The sequence below is a fragment of the Eutrema salsugineum genome, unplaced genomic scaffold, assembly GCF_000478725.1.
Source record: "Eutrema salsugineum unplaced genomic scaffold, Eutsalg1_0 scaffold_4, whole genome shotgun sequence".
Classification (NCBI taxonomy): domain Eukaryota; kingdom Viridiplantae; phylum Streptophyta; class Magnoliopsida; order Brassicales; family Brassicaceae; genus Eutrema; species Eutrema salsugineum.
This window is the reverse complement of record NW_006256686.1, coordinates 1,645,209-1,667,678: the sequence shown is the minus strand read 5'-3', so window position 1 is coordinate 1,667,678 and position 22,470 is coordinate 1,645,209. Positions and strand designations below refer to the sequence as shown.

The following is a 22,470-nucleotide window of genomic DNA, read 5'->3' as shown; positions in this document are numbered from 1 at the left end:
ACTGGCACAAATGGTACAACTAAGAGATAGAGGACAACCAGTACAAATGGCACAACAACGGGATAGAGGACAACTGGTACAAATAGGTATAACTAAGCCATCTTGAATAATTGCTAATCGAGAATTCTTTTATTCTATTTTCAGCAGATAATGAACATCAGCCACACAAACATTTCAATGGATTTCAAAATATTTTCTCTATGTTATATCATTTAATACCTCATATTTGGAAATATTTATGTTATATTTCCAAATATAAGATATCTTATTTCATCTATGTTATATTGTTAATCACCTTATGAAACAAAAGAGGTAAAATATTTGATTTTACATAATAATAATTAATAATCAAAAATCAATGCAAATGCTAAAATCGCAAAAAGACAACTGGACACGTATGTACAACTATATACAAATCTTTCATTACAAATATAATAATAAATTACACTAAATATAAAAAGAAAGCAATCACTTAAGAAATGAAACATGTCTTAAACTATAAGGAATAAAATTAAAAAGATGGATAATATGAAATTATCATTTTTCTAAGACATATTATTGGTTTCACATCAAACACTCCTTATGATACAAGAAATACTTTCATAATGTTAACAATCTTTTGATGGAAAAGATGTAAATATATGATTTTTCATAACTTGTGTTATGAAAACCTTGTAAATGAACTGCAATACTCGAAAATCATGTGGACAACTACAAATAATAATTTATATTAAGGTACAACTGAAAAAATGCTAAAATCGTCAAAGGACAACTATGAAGAATTTTGGACAACTGGACAATTGGGTACAACTATGTACAAAATTGATGGCGCACGTGATACTTTGACTGCTGCACATGTCTATTTTTGTCTGGGCACGTGTTATCTAGCTTCGTGGATGTGAATAAGCAAAGGACAACTGGACAAGTAAGGACAACTTTATGCAACTCCTTAATTTAAAAAAAAAAGAATAATAATTAATTTAATTAAACATATAAAGAAAATATATACTTAAGAGATGCAAACATGTATTAAACTATAAGGAACAATATTAATAACATGGATAAAATAAAATTATCATTTTCCTAAGACATATTATTGGTTTCACATCAAACACCCCTTATGATACAAGAAATACTTTCATAATGTTAACAATTTTTTGATGGAAAAGATGCAAATATATGATTTTGCATAAATGAACTGCAATAGTCGAAAATCATGTGGACAACTACAAAATAATAATTTATATTAAGGGACAACTAGAAAAATGCTAAAATCGCCAAATGACAACTATGAAGAATTTTGGATAACTGGACAATATGGATACAAAATTGACGACGCACATGTTATTTAACTGCGCACATGTTCTTTTTTGTCGGCGCACGTATTTTTGTAATTATTTTTTAATTAATTTTAATTATAATTTTAAATTATATAGTTATATTACTTGTACCAAATTGTACTTATTATTAGTTGTACTTGGTTGTCTTTAATTGTACCATAATTATACTTAGTTATCCATAATTGTATTTAGTTGTCCATCTTTGCATTTGAATAAAAAAGGTGAATTAAATGGAATGTAACAAAAAATGAAAAAAAGATGCTGATTTCTTTTTTTGTTTTCTTCTTATTTTGTGAAAAACTCATAATATATAAATCAAAACATCTAAGATAATATCTCAAATTCAGCCAAAAATTAATGAAATAAAACAAATCAAGTGCTTGTCAGAATATATAAAGATCAAGATGAAAGAAGTCAGATCATGAAACTTCTATGTTCAGCTCTACACCTGAGCTTTTGCAGCTTCTTTTTCTTCATTGGCTGCAGCCATTAGGTCATCAAACTTCTACGACCTCAAAACTGTTTGATTCGATCATTGAACGTATCTTCTTACCAAAGATTCTTCCTCTAAGAGTTTATCTAAAGCTGGAAACCTTTTTTCGTGAGATTAAATCTTTCTTTCCTCCTGATTGGATCCACAACAACAGTTGGTTCTGTTTCTGCTTCTGTTTCTTCTCGCTCTGTTAATACAGCCTTGTGCTTTCTCATGATCTGTGCGCCTGTCAAAAAATGCCGATCCTATAACAGAAGCTTACCAAATGATGTCCCTGAGACAGGAGCCGATAGTGATCTTTTGAGATTTCTTGGCGATGAAGGACCATTCTTAGGAATATCTCTGTTCGTCCTAGGACAGTCTTCTTCATCGATTTCCTCGGTTTGTTTCCGCAAGCTCTCTGCATCTGATACAGTAGGTCGCAAACGGCTACATTTGATCGCAGAATCATCTGTAGGACTCATCTCTTTTCTCGAAACATTCCTAAGTCTCGGAAATCATCTGAAGAATTTCGCTGAAAGGAGTCTCGATCCCGCTTCCTCTCACTGATGAACTTCTCTTGAGAGCTCTTCCTTGAAGCTCACCTTTCAATCTCTCCTTGACTTCCTCAAGAAACTCTTCAATGCTGCTTCCTGTGCTTCCTTCAGTGGTCGTACCTGAAGAAGTTGTTAACGAATCTTCGTAATCATACACTCTCTGAATACCAGGTCTTAAAACCACAATCTTAGTAGGAGCTTTCTTGTCTGACTTAAATCTCGACCAAAGCTTCTAGTTCTTGTGAAAAGCCTCTCCTTGTCTTCACGAGCCCCCACGCAGCCTGAATCAACGATTCTTGAACAATCTTTAAACCTTTTATCAGCTTGCCAAGCTTCAAACTCTCTTCGGAATCTTTGAAGCTCCTCTTCTTGTGGATGTTCTCGGCGCATTGGTGGATTAATCTCCTCTGTCTCCATTACATTCACTGATGATGATGATGATGATTGTTAGACATTTCAGACATTACACACACACTCACCAAAGACACGAAGAGAAAGAATTTAGACACTGAAAGAGACAAACTTTTTTAAAAATGTGAACTTTGTATTCCTTTCACTTGTTCTTTACAATCGGTGTTTCATGTCTATATATACAAGGATTATACTTGAAACCCTAGTTCTGGATCCTTCTACACCGTGTGATCTTCGTCCTTTCACACGCTTGGGACTGAAGTAGAGTAGGTGTTCGTCATTCTCCAACTTTGTCTTTTTGTATCAACAGCTTCAACTCTGCAATTGTGTGCTCTGCTTTTCGTACAAGTATCACGTGGTACTGTTCCTTGGGCCACTTGGGCTTGATACTTCTTCCTCTTCTTGTAGTGGGCCTTCATTATTTTGTAAGCCCATTTCTTCTACTCTGTTTTGTATACTTTCATCCCCCCTCAAACTCGAGTGTGGTGGAAGACAAACTCCGAGTTTGGCGCGAAGCCTGCAGAACGGTTCCTTAGCCAGCGACTTTGTGAATATATCAGCAAGTTGACTGTGAGCTGGAATATGTGAAGTCTCAATAAGGCCAAGGGCAACTTTTTCCCGAATGAAATGATAGTCAACCTCCATATGTTTAGTCCGATTATGAAACTTGGGGTTGGCTGTGAGATGAACCGCAGACAAGTTATCACACAGAAGCTGAGCAGGATGAGGCTGATGAACACCAAGGTCTCGTAATACTGCAGAGATCCATGTGAGTTCAGCAGCCGTAGATGCAAGGGCACGATATTCTGCCTCGGTTGAAGACCTTGAAACAGTTGGCTGTTTCTTAGCGCTCCAAGACACCAAGTGAGAGCCAAGGAGAGTACAAAATCCAGTAGTTGACCGACGAGTAACCTTACAACCAGCCCAATCACTATCACAAAATGCTGTAAGATTCAAGTCATCATTCTTGGGTAAGAGAAGACCAAGTGAGCTTGTGCCACGAAGGTATCGTAGGATTCGTTTCATCAAGACAAAGTCAACCACAGTTGGAGCGTGCATTCGTTGACAGACAAAGTTTACAGCGTACTGAATGTCTGGTCGGGTGAGAGTCAAGTATTGGAGCTTACCGGCGATGCTCCTAAAGTAGGTTGGATTCTCAAAGAGTTGATCACCATTGGGAACATGATCTAGTTGCAGAGGTAGAGGTGTTGGCATCGGGTTGCAGGTGGCCATTCCGGCAGTAACAAGGATCTCCTCCGTGTATTTAGACTGATGTAAGAACAAGCCTGAAGGATGGAACACAGCCTGTATACCCAAGAAGTAGCTCAACTGACCCATATCTTTCATAGAAAACTCTGTATGAAGCAACTCAACAAACTTTGTAAGTAATGTTGGACTGCTTCCGGTAAGGATCATATCGTCAACGTAGAGTAAGAGGACCATGGTTTTCTGCTCATGATGATAGATAAAGAGAGAGGGGTCCGCAGGACTACAGAAGAAACCATACTCTAGTAAAAAATTTGCAAACTTCTCAAACCAGGCGCGTGGTGCTTGACGAAGGCCATAGAGGGATTTTCGAAGTTTGCAGACATGAGTTGGAAGTGTTGGATCTTCATATCCTGGGGGTTGCATCATATAGACTTCTTCCTGTAAATCCCCGTGTAGAAATGCGTTTTTTACATCAAACTGTTTAAGAGGCCATTCTTTTGCAGTGGCAACAGCCAAAACAATGCGGATTGTTGCAGTTTTAACTACAGGGCTAAATGTCTCGGTAAAGTCTACTCCCTCCTCCTGTAAGAAACCTTTAGCAACGAGTCTGGCTTTTAGACGATCCACCGAGCCATCTGCCTTCAATTTCACAGTAAATACCCAACGACAGCCAAGGATATTCATAGTGTCAGTTGCTGCAACAAGATCAAAAGTATGACTACCATAAATGTTTTGCATTTCCTCCTCTGTTGCTGCTCTCCATCCGGGATGTTGCAATGCCTCTTTAATATTCTTAGGAACTTTGGGAATGGATGAGTTAGTGAGGAGAACATAGCGTTGATTTGGTTTTGAAATCCCTCTCTGAGCTCGCGTAACCATTGGATGAGAAGGTAGTTCAGGCATAGCAACTGGAAGCAAGGAATCAGATGAGATGACTAGCCTATCACTGGAGGGAGGAGCGCTGTCGCCAATAGGATCAAGATCAATGCTTGCCGTACGCACAGAACACTCACCCTCCAGAGAAGTAGTCAACTCAGAACTCGTTGGTGGCTGATCAGCAGAAGAGGACCGTGAGGGGTGTATCTTAGATACAGTGTCCGGATCTGTTGGAAACAACTGAGACCATTGAGAGATGATATCAGGGGTGGAAGACGGAGGAGGAGTTGGTGGTTTAACATGAAAGGGGAAGCATGTTTCATCAAAGATTACATGTCTGCAGACAAAGACACGATTTGTAGAAGGATGAAGACAGCAGTAGCCCTTGTACTGAGGACTATAGCCAAGAAAGACACACTGCATTGACTTTGGTGAGAACTTGGAGGTATTATATGGCCTCAGGTAAGGATAACATGCACAACCAAAGACACGTAAGGAGGTATACAGAGGTTGCTTATTAAAGAGAAGCTCATAAGGAGATTTGAATCGCAAAGCAGAAGAAGGCAGCAAATTAATTAGGTAGTTGGCTGTGTAGAATGCTTCTACCCAGTACTGAAAAGGAATATGACTGTGGAAAATCATAGTAAGACCCAACTCTGTCAAATGTCGATGTCGTCGTTCTGCTAAGCCGTTCTGCTGCGGCGTATGCGGACAAGACATGAGATGTTGGATTCCTTGGTTAAGAAAGTGTTGTTTTAGTTGAGTACTAGTAAACTCTCCACCTCCATCACTTTGGAACACCTTGATTTTTCTATTAAACTGTTTCTCAACCAAGTTTTGAAAACCAACAAAGACTTCATAGAATTCAGACTTAAACCGCAGAGGGTACAACCAACCAAAGCGAGAATAATTATCCACAAAGATAGCATAATACTTAAAGCCTTGAACTGACAAAGTAGGAGCAGGACCCCACAAATCACAATGGATCCTGTCCAAAGGTTCTGAGGCAGTTGATTCAGAACTAGAAAAAGGAAGTCTTGAACTCTTCCCAAGTTGACAAGACGAACACACCGAGATAGTACCACTACGATTGCTACGAATGGAGTGATTATTCTTCAGATGGTGGAGAACTTGAGCATTGGGGTGTCCAAGACATTGATGCCAGACATCATCATTTGTGAACTGTTGACGTGAAGAATAAAACGCCATAGCTCCCAAGTTCTCCAAATGATACAGACTATCCTGTCTTCTTCCCTGTTTCAACACCTTCTGAGTAGTTTTGTCCACAATACACACATGATCAGAGTCAAAATAAACCCCACAATCCGCATCATCACACAACTTAGAGACAGAGAGTAATGGTTTCTGTATAGTTGGACATACCAAGACATCTTGCAAAGGTAACTTACCTGAAGGTGTTGGAAGGGAAGTAGAACCAACATGGGTAATAGGAAGATAGTTGCCATCCGCTACCATCACAGTCTCAGTTCCATGATAAGGCTGTGCTGTCTCTAGATTCGCTGCCGTGTTAGTAATATGAGACGAAGCACCAGAATCCGGGAACCATTCTTGACCGGAGGATCCAGAGATCTGCAGAGCAGACAGAGCCTGTGGTACATCAGAACTCTGGTAAGCATGATCAAATCAGTTCCAGCACTTTATAGCAGTATGACCAGTTCGGCCACAGATCTGACACACTGGACGAGTACCAGACTGTTGTTGCTGTGAACCACTAGCGGAGCCACCAGACCAGTTGGAGACTTGTTGAGTAAAGCCACGACCCCGAGTGTTATAACCACCACGTCCATGACCTCTGTAACCATTGTTACCACGACCATTTGGCCCAAAGGACTGAGCTTGAGGCACAAAGGTCTGAGCTTGAGCTTGAAAGGCCATATGAGCATCAACAGGTGCAGGAGTATATGCCTTGATTCTGTTGTCAAAGGCAATGAGTTGAGAAACAACCTGAGTGTAAGTGGGAACCGAAGGCTTGTGCAATGACGTTTGAATCGAAGTTGCAAACGCTTCATAGGGTTTTCCCAAGCTGTGGAGCAAGCGGAAGATCTTCATGTTTTCCGAAACCGGCTTTCCAATGGAACTCAACTGGTCACAGATCAGCTTAAACTCCCTGAGATACTCACGCATATCCATGTTCCCTTTTGTTAAAACCTGAAGACTGGCCAAAAGATCATACTCCCGAGAAACAGAACACTGATTAAAGTTTTCCACCAAAGAGACCCAAACATCACGAGCAGTGCGACATCCATACGTATACCCCAAAGCACCCTCAGACAGAGTTCCAAATAACCACGACATGACCAGTTGATCAGTCTGTAACCACGCCTCATAGTCAGGATTACTCACCTCACTGACTTCATTCTGAAACTTAACACGAATCTTCTCCGTAGGCTGCTTCTGACCACCATCAACAAAACCAAGCAGCTTCTGACTTCGGAGTAACGCCTCGACCTGTGTTTTCCAGGCCAGGTAGTTGTCGTCGCCGAGCTTGACAGACACAAAGCTAGCAACACTGATATTCGTGGGAAAGGGAAACAGATCGGACACACCCTCGCCACGCTCTGATACCATGTTAGACATTTCAGACATTACACACACACTCACCAAAGACACGAAGAGAAAGAATTTAGACACTGAAAGAGACAAACTTTTTTTAAAATGTGAACTTTGTATTCCTTTCACTTGTTCTTTACAATCGGTGTTTCATGTCTATATATACAAGGATTATACTTGAAACCCTAGTTCTGGATCCTTCTACACCGTGTGATCTTCGTCCTTTCACACGCTTGGGACTGGAGTAGAGTAGGTGTTCGTCATTCTCCAACTTTGTCTTTTTGTATCAACAGCTTCAACTCTGCAATTGTGTGCTCTGCTTTTCGTACAAGTAGCACGTGGTACTGTTCCTTGGGCTTCACTTGGGCTTGATACTTCTTCCTCTTCTTGTAGTGGGTCTTCATTATTTTGTAAGCCCATTTCTTCTACTCTGTTCTGTATACTTTCAATGATAACCTTCCCTTTTTGTTTCTTTTTCCTCCTGATTGATCCACTTTAGTAATCTGGCGAGGATCGATCCAAGCCGTTGATTTAGTTGACTCAAAAGGAATTGCATCCATTCCCATCAGCTTAGCTACAAGACTCGGCGAATTTTGTTTATCGTTGGAACGTTTTGAGAGCTCCTCGGTGATCTTCTTCTTCATTGATTCCTCAATTGGGTAACAGCTTCTCTTGTACCATTCGTCTTCTTCAAATCCATAACTCTGCTATTAAAATGAAAAAAAAAAACAGTCATTCACCAGTTTTGTTTCCAATTTCAGAGAAAGTATATAAAAACAGAAAGTTAGTTCGTTACTAATTTACCGGTGTATCTCGTCATAATATGTGTGAAAATTGTCGTCTTAAAGCTCGAAGCTATTCCTGGGAGCTTCCAGATCTGCAGAAGAAGATGATTGATCAATGTTCAAAGACGACCCATGAATTTAACTGTAGAACCCATAAACAAGATTTGATTTTTTTCTAACTTTTGTCGCGGTTTTTGTGATGGGAGAAAATTTTCTGTTTTTGAACATTGATCAAATGAGATTATCGAAGCGGTGAAGATGATATAGATATTTTTTTCTTAGTTCTTTTTTTTTTTATTGTGAATTTATGGTATAATTATTCAAGAAATGTAAGTTGGGTCGGGTTATTAGATTTGAGTGAGATGGGTGGATAAAATTATGGTTGGGTTAATAATATTATAGACGAAGAAGGATAATCAAGGTAATTTCACAGTTTTTATATTTAAACAAAAATTAAATTATTTATTAGACTTATGACATTTTGGCATCCTTTTTTTATTTATGGCATTTTAGTCGGTCGCTCCCACACCAAAATTTTCCCATTGGGTAATTTGTCGTCGGCTTAGTTACCTTTTTAAAAAAAAAAAATTAATCGGAACTTCATCGTTCGCTTTCTCTTATTCAACAGATTGCCAGTGCAAAAATTGGCTTTTACTACAATCTCTAAAATCTAGGGTTTTTAATTCACTTCTGGTTTAATCCTCGCTCTTCCTCTCTAGCCTGCAATGGCGAGTGTGTACATACCGGTTCAAAATTCGGAAGAAGAAGTTAGGGTTGTTCTTGATCAGCTCCCTCGCGACGCCTCTGACATCCTTGACATCCTTAAAGCCGAACAAGCTCCTCTCGATCTCTGGCTCATAATCGCGGTTCGTTCCTTCAACTCAATTTTCCATCTCTGTTTGAAATTTCTTTCATGTTCTATTTAGGTATCTCTTGCAATTGGGTTATCGAGCTTCGTTGAGGTTAAAAGGGTGATTGGGTTTGATTGAAAAATTTCAAAATCCGCTGCTTTTGGATTATCAAGCTCTGCAAATTAGTTATCTGGATAGTTTTTTTTAGCTTAGAAGCATGATCGTTCTGCTTTTATAGTTTCTGTTTCTTCTGATTTTGGCTTCATCTCTTATATATTCTATGGTGAAGAGAGAGTACTTCAAGCAAGGGAAAATTGAGCAGTTTCGTCAAATATTGGAGGAGGGGTCAAGTTCTGGTACGCATGAATATGATGCTAATCGTTCAGAATTGTATCATTATAGTTTAGATTATCGGTATACCGAATTAAACTATTTGGGGAAACTCATTTTGTTTCTTCTTGACAAATGACAAGACATTGACGAGTACTATGCTGATGTTAAGTACGAGAGAATAGCAATCCTGAACGCCCTAGGTGCGTATTACAGCTACCTAGGTAAAACTGAGACGAAACACAAAGAAAAAGAAGAGTATTTTATCTTGGCAACACAATATTATAACAAAGCGTCGAGAATAGATATGCATGAACCTACGACTTGGGTTGGGAAAGGTAATCACTACCAGATTCTTGTTCATTTCGTAATAATCGTTATATTCGCTTATAATGGTCGCTAATAGATAGCTAGACATAGGAAGTTGTTTTCACGGATACTTTACTGTTGCAAGAGATCTAATAGACTTATGATCTGCTAAATTATACTCATATTGTTAAAAGGCACACATTATACCAATCTTTGTTTTCCGTTTCTCCCTGTAAAGTGTCTTTATTGGGAATTTGAAGGTGGAGGTGCTCTATGTTTACTAGATATGAATTCCTGAAATAGAATTGTCTGTTTGCAGGTCAGCTCTTACTGGCTAAGGGTGAAATAGATAATGCACTTCAGGCATTTACGATTGTGTTAGGCAATGCCCCTGATAACGTTCCTGCTCTCCTGGGTCAGGTATAAATAATTATGATTTTTATTTTCTGTCACATAGCCAAAATTGTAGGTTGTTGGATTCTATATACATCATCTTCTCAATTCTTGGCCAGACGAAAGGCATCAGTTTTTCTTAGTTTCTTGAAGCACGATCATGGTTGCCAAGTTTATTGGAGCATGTTGGAACATAACTTTGGTTACCTAGAAATCTTTGGGTTAAACTTTTGGGTACAGCTATGTATGTTTAGGAAATTAAAATTTCCTTTGTTTCTTAAAGCACATTTACTTACATTCAGGAAACGAACAATTTGGGTTAGCTGGTATATCAGATTTCTGGATCATAAGAATTTGATTCTGACGCTTGCACGCTTACCACCCTAGACCTTACTATGTATTAGTCTATTTTCTATTTCTCTGCAAATTAATAACTTGCCGTATCACGTATCCAGGCTTCAGTAGAATTTAGTCGTGGACGTTTTTCCGAGTCGCTGCAGTTGTACAAGGTTTGCCTTTTTTATATTATCAACTTCTATATTTTATTTTTGTGATTTGGGTTCCAAATTTATATCTTGGATTTTATAGGTGATATAGTCTAGTCTATCTGTAGAACTAATTGATAATCTTCTCATTTGTGTCTGTTTATTTATTCATTGGCTGTCTTAAGAGGGCTTTGCAAGTATATCCCGGGTGTCCTGCTGCTGTGAGACTGGGAATTGGTGTTTGTCGTTATAAGCTGGGGCAACTAGATAAAGCACGACAAGCGTTTGACCGTGTTTTGCAGGCAAGTTATACTGGATTTTTTATCTCACTCTCTTATGATACTGCCTATTGTATGCTTCAATAAATAGTGCTCTTTACCATATTCTATATCTGCAGCTAGACCCTGATAATGTTGAGGCTCTTGTGGCACTTGGGATCATGGATTTGCAAGCTAATGACTGTAAGTTTATTCACTTCTAAGTCTTCTGATAATGCTTGCTGAGGAGATTCTATTAACTAAATCTCTTTTTGGCGTTCACTGATGATATTTCATATGTATAGCTGTAGGAATGAGGAAAGGAATGGAGAGAATGCAGCAAGCGTTTGAGATTTATCCCTACTGCGCAGCAGCCCTGAATTATTTGGCCAATCACTTTTTTTTTACCGGCCAGCACTTTCTTGTTGAGCAGCTGACTGAAACGGCATTAGCTGTCTCAACTCATGGGCCAACAAAGTCACATTCTTTTTACAATTTAGCACGCTCATATCATAGCAAGGTTAGATTTTTTGTTTTCGTCTTTGGTATACTCCATTCTTACCTAGTCTTGAATTAATTGCGTATACGTGGGGGTGAAGCATCTCGGAACATGCTAGTGTTATGGAAGTGGAACAACTTTTGAGAAAAGCCTGCTTAGAAATTCTAGTTGAGATCTGATGCGTTTCTTTCTTCGACGGGCAGAGAGTGCATCATTTGTTTCCTTCGTGTAATCTCCCTTTCTGATGGTTGATGATGGTTTTGTTCTAGGGGGACTATGAAAAGGCTGGGATGTACTATATGGCAGCCATCAAAGAAACTAACAATAACCCACAAGAATTTGTATTTCCCTACTTTGGTAACTTTTCTCCACTGTCCTACTGATTTCTCCTTGATTCTTTGTTTGTTACCATCTGAGTGGTTAACAATGATCATACTGCACCTTCATCATTTCTTTCCTTTTCAACCAGTAGAATATCTGAAATGAGACCGTCAATATTTAGTTGCACCCTTAAAAGTATGTGTATGAACAAGTTTCTGTATAACATCTCGTTCTCTCAGTTTCTAGTTTAACTCAGTTTGGGTTGATCATCGTATCCCGTATGGTCACTGATTGTGGTTTTTGTTGATGTCGCAGGTTTGGGTCAAGTACAATTAAAGTTGGGGGAGCTTAAAGGATCAGTATCTAACTTTGAGAGAGTATTAGAAGTCTATCCTGACAACTGCGAGACGTTGAAGGTTAATTGACTGCATGCTTTTCCTCTATTTGATTTTTCAGTCTTTATTATCCTCTGAATTTTTAAAAATGCTCAATGTTCATATTTCTTGTCTTTCTTTAGGCTCTCGGACACTTATATACTCAGCTTGGAAAAACTGATAAGGCCCTTGAGTACATGCGGAAGGCCACAAAACTTGATCCACGTGATGCCCAGGTTAGTTTTGTTCACATAATTCTTAAGCCTGATCTTTCAAAGTGTTTTGATACTTGCATGGCTTCTTTGGTAGTAATCGTTGTCTTTGTTACCATACTATGGATCACCTTCGAGCTCCACTTTTCTTGCCTAAACTGTAACATGATGCCAGGAAGAAAACCATAGTAGCAAGGCTTAGTTTTGCCATATATATTGAGAACACCTTTTGGGTTATTTCATTCACAGTTCTTAATTTCTGAAGTGTTGTTAAAATAAATGGGATATGATTCCTTATCTATTCCAATTGTTGTTTGTTAGATTTGTAGCTTTGTCTTTGCTTACATGCTGCATTGGTCTTGTAGGCATTTATTGGCCTTGGTGAGCTGCTGATATCATCTGACACAGGGGCTGCACTAGACGCCTTCAAAATGGTAAGTCTTATAAAGTGTGATTTTGATTATTGTATATCCTGTTCAAGTACAGTATCATTTTGTACATTATCAAGAAAGAAGGCATCTTGTCTGAGAATTAATAATGAAAACTCCCAGGCACGAACGCTCATGAAAAAAGGAGGGCAAGAAGTTCCTATCGAAGTCCTGAATGACATTGGTGCTTTACATTTTGAGAAAGAAGATTTTGAGGTTTGTAAGAGTTTGTTACTGCTTGTTTTCTTTTTAATTTTGGCGATTGGTTTCAATACTCTTTTTCATTTCAGTCTGCGCTCGATAATTTTCAAGAGGCTTTGGGTGATGGAATATGGATGAGCTTCTTTGATGACAAAGAAAATTTGAAACAGACGGGTGTATCTGTTCTAGGGTACAAGGATGCTGGCATTTTCCATAGGCTGATTGAAAGTGGTCACTCTGTTGATGTACCTTGGAATAAAGTCACAACTTTGTTTAACCTGGCTAGATTACTTGAACAGTTACACAAAACAGAAACAGCGACTTTTCTGTATCGGTTGATACTTTTCAAGGTAGAATTACTCCTATCTTTTGGTATTGTTTGCTATTCCATTTCATGATGAGTTTTTCTAGACAAAAAGGAAACAATTTGAGGAGCCGCTTTACAGATTTCGTATCTGGTAGATGATTTGGACTGTTTACTTGGATTTCACAAATATATTCTGATTCTCTTTCAAAAAATCAGATGTCTGTCTCTTGATTTCTGTCGACTGGCTCTGACTTCTTATTTGGTGCAGTATCCTGGCTACATAGATGCTTATTTAAGGCTTGCTGCGAGTGCCAAAGCTCAGAACAACCTTCCTCTAGCCATTGAACTGGTCTTCTACAGTTTCAACATTATTTTAATTTTCAACATTAGTTGCTTCCTATTCCTGACTGCGTTTTCCTACTTTTCCCTATAGGTGAATGAAGCTCTTAAGGTGGACGATAAAAATCCAAATGCTTTGTCTCTGCTTGGTGAGTTGGAGCTTAAGAATGATGACTGGGTTAAGGCAAAAGAAACCTTTCGTGCTGCTAATGATGCGACTGATGGGAAGGATTCATATGCTATTCTTTCTCTGGTATATATTTTTATTTCCATTTCTCTTTTGCGGTTTCAGAATATATGAATCATTTTAAGTTCCTTTTGGGTTGTTCAAAGCACATGGCATAATCATTTCTACGAATCAATTTATAGAAGCACCTCACACTGGTCATCAGCAATTGCTGCGATCCGGACTGTCTTGTAAAACACTTAGCCAAGGGGCATGCACAGAAAATACCGTTTATATATATGTATGGAACACCAGCCTTTCATTCTGTACGGTTCCGCTACAAGCAGCCTTGTGAGGGCTGGTTTTCTAGTTGATTTCTAACTGAAGTGGAATGGAATTCTGTCTTGACCGCATTGATAATTTAGTGTGGTTTGGGTTCTTAGATTGTTGGAATTGCTCCCCAGACTCATTGAGGTGTTAGTTATTTTTTATGTAATATTTCTTCTTGGATGGTGTAGGGAAACTGGAATTACTTTGCGGCAATGCGCAATGAGAAAAGAAATCCAAAATTAGAAGCTACACATCTGGAGAAGGCCAAGGAACTTTATACTAAAGTATGATGTTTTATCTTCTTCCTTCCCGTCTTTTCATTATTAGTAATTTTGTAAATATTCCCTGATAGATGTGCTTATGGAGTTTGTTTTGGGTGGAGGGTGGTGGACATTCCAATATGATTATCGTAGAGCTATGACTGTCCTGCAGTCTGTTATTTTATAGCATAGCTGTTTGCACTGGGTATCTTATTTTCCATGTACTTCTTTGGTACTATCTGAATTGTTTTTTTACAAGTGTGGGTTTAAGTCTTGAGAATGAGGAATTTTGGGCTCGCTCAGCGCATTAATAATAGAGTGAGATCTGAAAACTAGTGGAACAACCTTTGAATGAAATTTCAGCTGATCATCTGGGTCAAGCGATCTGCATTAGGTTGCCATGAATTCGTTTTTCTTATTGATGGATGCCTGGGGCGACCTGAACTGTTTACTGATTTTCGATCGTTGGAATTAACAGGTCCTGACTCAACATAACTCCAATCTGTATGCGGCCAATGGTTCTGGCATTATATTGGCAGAGAAAGGACAGTTTGATATTGCCAAGGATCTTTTTACTCAGGTTAGCTTAATCATTTACTGTTCATGGTTTAGACTAGTTAAACTCTTCAAGTCTTGGAACTTTGTCAATGTTTTAGGTTCAAGAAGCTGCAAGCGGAAGTGTGTTTCTTCAGATGCCTGATGTATGGGTTAATCTAGCTCATGTGTACTTTGCTCAAGGGAATTTTGCCTTAGCCGTGAAAATGGTTTGTCAACTTTATAGAGTATTTATATATTCTTTGGATTAATTTCTATGTTTTTTGCTGATGTTTCAGTTCATGAACTATGTTGTTGTTTGCAGTATCAAAACTGCTTGCGGAAGTTCTTTTACAACACAGACTCTCAAATTCTTCTTTACTTAGCCCGTACCCATTATGAGGCTGAGCATTGGCAAGAGTGCAAAAAGACACTCTTAAGGGCCATTCACTTGACTCCTTCAAATTACACATTCAGATTTGATTTGGGTGCGGTAATGCAGAAATCATCGTCTTCCACACTACAAAAGAAAAAGAGAACAGCTGATGAGGTTGTCAAACTAAATATCATCTACTTTTTCCAAGCCTCTAAAATTTTCCCCTTATTTCTTTCTGACCCTAGCCTTGTGTTTCTTATGCTTAAAGGCAGATATTAGTATGCACCGATTGGAAATAGATAAGTATGAGCTTGCTTCTACAGCTTGTATACGTAGAACTTTTCACCACGACCCTACATAGTAATGGCTAACCTTTGAAATCTTAGTATGAGTTACACCTGATCCTAGGATTTGATGTTGTTCTATACGGAGAAGCTTAGACATAATTAATTCGTCCAATGGGGACTAATTGAATTCCATCTGACAGGAGAATCTGCTTGATGACTCTGCAGGTGCGCCAAACAGTTACAGAAGCAGAGAATGCTGTTCGTGTATTCAGTCAGTTGTCTGCTGCTTCAGACCTCCACGTTCATGGGTTTGATGGTAAGAAAATACAAACCCATGTTCAGTATTGCACACACTTGCTGGAAGGAGCAAAAGTTCACCGTGAAGCAGCTGAGCGTGAGGAGTTGCAGAACCGGCAGAGACTAGAAGTTGCTCGTCAGGCTGCTTTGGCAGAAGAAGCACGCCGTAAAGCTGAAGAGCATAGGAAACATCAGGTAACTATGGACTTGCAAGTTTACCATTGGCAGCAACAAAATTATATTGGTGACGATGATTTTATATGGAAGATTTCCAAGTCAGTGATATGCATTGATGGGTTCCCTCTCTTGGACAGTTGGAAAAAAGAAAACAGGAAGACGAGCTGAGACGCCTTAAGCAGGAAGAAGAAAAAATTCAACGTATCAAGGTGAGTGGTCTCCTTCGGTTGATTACAATGTTTATGGAGAGATTTCTCAACGTTTTTTTGTTAATATGGTTTTCTTCAGAGATGTTTAGGATGCTATGCTGATATTGTGCTGTAATTTTGAATGCTCTAGGAACAATGGAAAAGCAACACACATGGATCTCATAAGCGTAAGGATAGAGCTGAAGATGAAGAAGGGGATGGTAGGCCGAGTGAGAGGAAAAGAAAGAAAGGTGGGAAGAGAAAAAGGAAGGACAAGAGCTCAAGGGCTCGACACTACGAGGATGATGAGGAAGAAGTTGGTACGATGGATGATCACAATGAAGTGGAAGATGGAGACGCCAACACTAATTATAATAGGGAAGAGGAGAATCAAGAAGCTGAGGAACCTGTGGATGATGATGCTCATGATCTTCTTGCTGCTGCTGGGCTCGAAGATCCTGATGCTGATGATGATGAGGTAATACAATGCCCAGTTGTTTCAGTTTTCCATAAACTGCAATATAAGATGCAATGAATCAAAGGAAATGTTTTTGACACTGAATCGGTTTGGGTAGGTACAAGTACCTGCTTCAGTTGCGAGACGACGAAGGGCACTTTCGTCATCAGATGAAGAAGGTAAAATGATGGAGAGTCAGCCAAATCCAAGCCCCCAGAAAGAGAATTCTCCGGAAAGGCAAGAAGAGAGCAATGTGGAAGAAGAAGAAGACGCTGATTTGGACGAGGAGGCAAATTGAGATCTTTCATACATAACAGATTTCTCTGTGTTGTAACTTTAGTGATAAAGATTCTATTTATTTGTCTTTTTAACAGTTTTCCTAGGAGTTAGAGTGTGAGGACAAATTACATTCACAGGCCAAGAATCAGATTGAATTTTGGGTTACTTGGATTGAGCCTTGTTTATTCATTAAATGGTAATGGATAATCATTTTTTTTTAGTCATTGCCCGAAATCTGTTTGACAAAAAATTTTAGAGGAAATTTGATTTAATATTTCAAAATTTTCATATATTTTGAAAACTAAAAAACAAAGTTTGAAAACTAACCTTTTTATTAGATAAAAAAACAATAAAATCATTTATGAATTTTGAGAATTTGCAAGTAGATAGATTTTAAAATTTACTCAAGAGTAATAAAATTGCATAGGTAAAATAAAAGAGAAAGTCATAGTATCGTCTACTTCTTTTTTTCTTTAACTTGTTTACCTTCGAGCATAGCCTGTTAGTTTCTAAAAATCTTTTAGTTTTAGACTACAAACTTTACCACTCAAAGAGCAAGATACTTTCAAATCTTTGACTTGCTTCTCTTCATCAATAAAAAAAAACACCATTTTCAATACGCTTTGCAGCCTATAAGTATATATAATCATGTTCAAAATGATGTCATGGATTCAAATCGTATTTTGTGTTATCTTGATTTTAGATTGATTAGTTTCTAACTTTGATAAGAGAAACATGGTAGAACTGTACATACGTAGTTAATTTCAATTACAACAGTTCTGATGAATCAGCTTATCATATTTCTTTGCCGCTCAGAGATACTTTTAATTTTGAGTTTGTATAGCATATTTTCTTCTTCTTCTTTTTTCCCTATAAGCAACTTCTATTTTCTCTAAGGTATTCATTTCCCATGATCTCTTCTCATTTTCTTGAAAGAAGAACAGAAAACATAGTAGTTTAATTTTTTAACAAAAAAAAAAAACATAATAGTTTAAAATCTTATTTAAAATAGGAGTTTTTCCTCCATCTTAGAACATCTCCATCGCTTAAATCCTCAAATAAGGTTTTTAAAAATCAAATATTAGTATTTTAATATAATTTAATATTGAATTAAATTTTATTTTTTATTGAAAAGATATACTGATAACAAAGAAATAGTTATACTTTAGATATCTCATGGGTATCTAGACACTTCTCATTTGAGAAAAAGTGTGTTATCATGTGTGGTACTTTTAAGTTTCCAATGTATAAAACAGGTACTTTTGTGTTTTAATTATCAAAAAACACATTTTTTCTGTTTGGTTGAAACAAATGACTGTTATTTATCTATTATTTAAAAAATAATTGAATAATTATTTTGACACTAGAAATTATATAATTTTTTTATTAATACTTTGATACCCATTTTATATTTTTTAACTTAAATTATTTTGTCGTGATAAACACATACATATCTATATAGTAACGTCCACATGGACACAAATATATGGATATCTGTGCAATTATATAGATATATATATATATATATATATACACATACATATCCATATAGTAGCGTACACGTGAACACAAATATATAATATTTATGTAATTATATATATATATCCGTATCTACGTACATAGAGTATAGATGGATGTAACTATATAGATACACATGTATATTTACATGTGTATCCATATAGCTGCATATATATAGACACAATTATATAGATATATATGCATATCTATATGCATATATTATAGATGGATGTAACTATATAAATATAAATGCATATTTACATATTTATCCATATAGTTGCATACATATAGGTGGCTCCTGTGTGATTTAGTGTGTGGAAGCTGATAAATTAAGGTGGGTCCCATGCGATTTAGTATGTGGAAGGTGATGAGTGAATTTAAGTAGATCCCGTATGTTTTAGTATTTTTCTCTAGGTAAATAAAAGGTTAAAAAAGGGAGGATTACTAAAGTATCCTCCAAACTTATGTTTATTAATAGTTTGACACACTTTTATTTTTTATACTAGAGTAATCTTGTATACCTATCTTGTCCTTTTGGGCTTTGATTAGAAAAAGTTATTACGAAAATACCATTACTTTTTATATGCTACGTAAGCAAAAATAGCGCGAAATTAAACATAAATCTACCAATATTGTAGTAGATTTGTACAAATTTGGTCAACGCAAATTTTTTTGGTAGATTTATTTGAGAAAATGTAGATTTGTTGAAACTTAGTATATTTGTTTTGGTACACATATTTTAATAGCATAGTAGACTTATTTTTTTGTTGGTAGACATATTTTTTGTTGGTAGACATATTTTTTGTTGGTAGATTTATTGGTTTTTATGGTAGACTTATGAATATTCCATTAATTTATGGTAAGTGTTTGACTTTTTTGGTAGATTTAAATAGTAATGGCGACGGATTTATCTTAAAATTTAGTAGACTTATTTGTAATGGTGACAGATTTATTTACTTTGATGTACAATAGACTTATTTAGGTTGGTAGATTTATTACTATTTATAGTAGCTTTATCAGCATTTGGTAGATTTATTAGTATGTATAGTAGATTTAAAACAGTTCGTATTTCAGAAAATAATGTGGTAGGTTTAATTAATAGTACGGTAGATTTATTAATTCTTTGTAGATTTAATGTTTCTGATTTACAATCATAGTAGACTTATATTTGTATTTTGTACTTACTCCGATAACCTCTATTTGGAAAAATATTGTTCAGTTTAGTAGACTTATAAGTATTTACTTGGGTGGTAAACTTATTAATCTTCTTTACTGGTAGTCATTTGACTTTTTAAAAACGAGAAATGACCATTTTACCCACATTTGTTCTTAATTTACAAAAAAACTGACTGTATCATCTTTTTCAATTAAGGTTGCAGCCGTCGAGTTGAAAATGCAAAGAACTCTCATAACCGGGGTCGAGAAGTTGCTTCAAGTAATTGGATTCTTTTAGTAGATTAATTTACATTTGTGATAAACTTGTTATATATTTGGTAGACTTATTTCTATTTTATGGTAGACATATTAATTGAAGTAGTAGTTGTAGTAGACTTATTGGCATGTTTCGTAAACAAGTCAGAGTTGAAGATGCCAAACTTTTGCTTGTGCATGTCCTAGGTTTGATCTTGATAAAACCCCTTATGTACAAGCCATAACCGCTGCAGAAGCAAGAAATATTTCACCAATCTCCCTATGCCATCCCTAATACCAAACGAACTACTTGCAACATGCTTACACAAGAAGTGTAATACCAAGAGATATAACATTACCGGTGCTAGAAGAAGTGGCTAACAAAGTTTGTCATCTTTCTTTCGTTCGCAACCCTCCGGGAAAGCCAAAGAACACATGCATTAAGAGTGCCTTCGAGACTGCCATGGCGAACACACATCCAAGACAGATGCCTAAATGCTATAACTTTGGTAAAAGTGGAAATAATCGCCTCACATGCAAGGCCTTAACTTTCTATGTACAACTTTTCCGAACTCTCTTGTAATAATCCGTCTATCAGACTTGTACGATCTTCTACACTTTTGAACTCTCTTTGTAGCACTTGTTTGTATCGAACTTGTCCTACTTGATGCAAAATAATGAACAGTTTCGACAACAAATATACCAAACTTTCAAATGACCAACATCATGCCAAAAAAAAAACATGTTATTTTGAAGGAGTAGTTACATCAACAAGTCCTAAAAACATTCAACATAGAAGTCTACCGTCATTAGAGCTCGACGTACAAAACAATAAAAGTCTACCGTCGTTAGAGCTCGACATAATAAGTCTACTTTTTTCAGAGTTTAACATAACAAGTCTACCGTCAGAAGAGTTTGACATACAAAATAGGTCTACCCATAGACGAATATTAGATCCCAAAAAAGTCTACCTCATCCCATCCTTTTCATTTCGCCGAGGTTGTGTAGGGTCCGTACTTGTTGTCTGCTTCACCACGCGGGTTCAGATCAGACATCAGGGCTTCTGCTGGTTCGTGTACCTCATAGTACATCTCAAAAGCGTACTTAAAACGAATCATAGATATGTTGATATCTGTGAGCTGGTCCCACTCCCAACTCTGCCCAAAGCTCTGTATAGTCGATGTCCCAAGAGTCATTATCGTCTACGTGATCACAGTTGAGACCAGTAATTACACCATACTCGTGAAGTGAGAATCTAAGTGACCTCCAATGAGTAACACTCAAGCAAAACAAATCTACCAAACTATACAACAAAAAAAAATAATCTACCACTCTCAATCATTTACGAACAAGTCTACCAATCTCTATACGAACATGTCTACCAATCTTTATCATTTACGAATAAGTCTACCAAAGATAATTCTATCATTTTTGAACAAGTCTATCACTCATTCTCATTTACAAACAAGTATACCAATCTCTATACAAACAAGTCTACTAGTATCTATCATTTACGAACAAGTATACCAAACAAAATTCTATCATTTATAACCACGTCTACCAAACTATATTATACCATTTAAATCTACCATGAAAACTAAACAAATCGACCACAATGTTATGAAGAATTTGACCATACAAGAACCATGACTCACCACAAATTCTTCACCCTCACTGGAACTTCGTCACCCACACCGGAATTTCTCTTAACCCACCGGAATTTTGCCTAACACCTGCAAAAAAAAAAATTAGGGTTAGATTTTTCACAAAAAATCACCGCTGCCGCCGCCGCAAGCTCCAACTTCACCGCAGAGACGACTTGACTCATCAGAAACCGTCGTCGTAAACTTTTTCTCTTTGTTGTAAACTCTTTCTCGTCGTCGTAACTCTGCAAACTCGTCCTCGTCGTCGCAACCTCTTCGTCGTCGCGTAACTCCGCAGAAACTTCCCTTAACAAAGAGGAAAGTACAGCAAAGTGCAAGGAAGAAGATCCTTACCGGAAAACATTCCGTCCACGCCGAAATCTGGTCGGAGAAAAAAGAACCCTAATTCGCCGCCAATCACCATTTATGTCGTTGCTGAGGATTTTTTTTTAGAACCCAACTTATGACTTTCTTAACTTTTTAATTACTTTATTATTTTCTTAAAATATTTCCTACACAAAATTTTTTAAAAATAATAAAATAATGGCAATTTTGTAATAATGTCTAACATATAGATAAAATGGACATTGACAAATTTTATAAGGATAGTCTAGCAAGGTAGACTTATCCAAGGCTACTCTGGCAATAAACCATGCTTAGGAGGATAGTTTCATGCATTAACTCTAAAAAAAAGGAAGGGCAAATCAAAAAATGGGAACAAGTAAGATAAGTACACCATTTCCAAAAAATATTTTTTGGCAATTACACTTTGAAAAACTGCATCAAATGGTAATATTCTTTTTGAGAAGCGATTCTCCCTTTCTCTCTCATCTTTTTATTATTATTATTATTTTTTTTAATATTGAGATACTCTCCTTATAACCCACCGATGGGGATGCTCTAAGGTGTCCATATCAAAAAAAAAAATTTAATGATTTAATTAATTCATACACTTTAAAATAATACCTATTTTTTTTTTTAAAAAAAAAGAAGAACACTAATATTAAAGTTAATGGCTCAA

At 36.9% G+C, this 22,470-nt stretch overlaps 1 protein-coding gene and 1 pseudogene across 1 annotated transcript; one reads left to right on the top strand and one right to left on the bottom strand.

The window, feature by feature from the left end:
• Positions 1 to 1,837: 1,837 nt before the first annotated feature.
• LOC112084611 lies at positions 1,838 to 8,641 on the bottom strand (annotated as a pseudogene).
• LOC18013601 (protein CTR9 homolog) lies at positions 7,948 to 17,098 on the top strand. The gene is made up of 25 exons (XM_006396054.2): positions 7,948 to 8,095; positions 8,941 to 9,087; positions 9,362 to 9,428; positions 9,546 to 9,740; positions 10,031 to 10,131; positions 10,560 to 10,613; positions 10,775 to 10,891; positions 10,987 to 11,050; positions 11,152 to 11,366; positions 11,615 to 11,702; positions 11,982 to 12,082; positions 12,184 to 12,276; positions 12,618 to 12,686; positions 12,804 to 12,896; positions 12,971 to 13,231; positions 13,457 to 13,537; positions 13,622 to 13,780; positions 14,212 to 14,307; positions 14,762 to 14,863; positions 14,940 to 15,047; positions 15,143 to 15,367; positions 15,706 to 15,972; positions 16,092 to 16,163; positions 16,294 to 16,620; positions 16,718 to 17,098. Exons 2-25 carry the CDS (start codon positions 8,947 to 8,949, stop codon positions 16,895 to 16,897), a joined length of 3,276 nt encoding a protein of 1,091 aa, XP_006396117.1. The 5' UTR covers positions 7,948 to 8,095; positions 8,941 to 8,946; the 3' UTR covers positions 16,898 to 17,098.
• Positions 17,099 to 22,470: the final 5,372 nt, after the last annotated feature.

Bases quoted from the DNA above. Each gene is read 5' to 3' on its own strand.
- LOC18013601 (XM_006396054.2), top strand. From the start codon at position 8,947: ATGGCGAGTGTGTACATACCGGTTCAAAATTCGGAAGAAGAAGTTAGG. The intron at 9,429-9,545 runs GTACGCATGAAT...ACAAATGACAAG, and splicing joins GGAGGAGGGGTCAAGTTCTG to ACATTGACGAGTACTATGCT. The intron at 10,614-10,774 runs GTTTGCCTTTTT...GGCTGTCTTAAG, and splicing joins AGTCGCTGCAGTTGTACAAG to AGGGCTTTGCAAGTATATCC.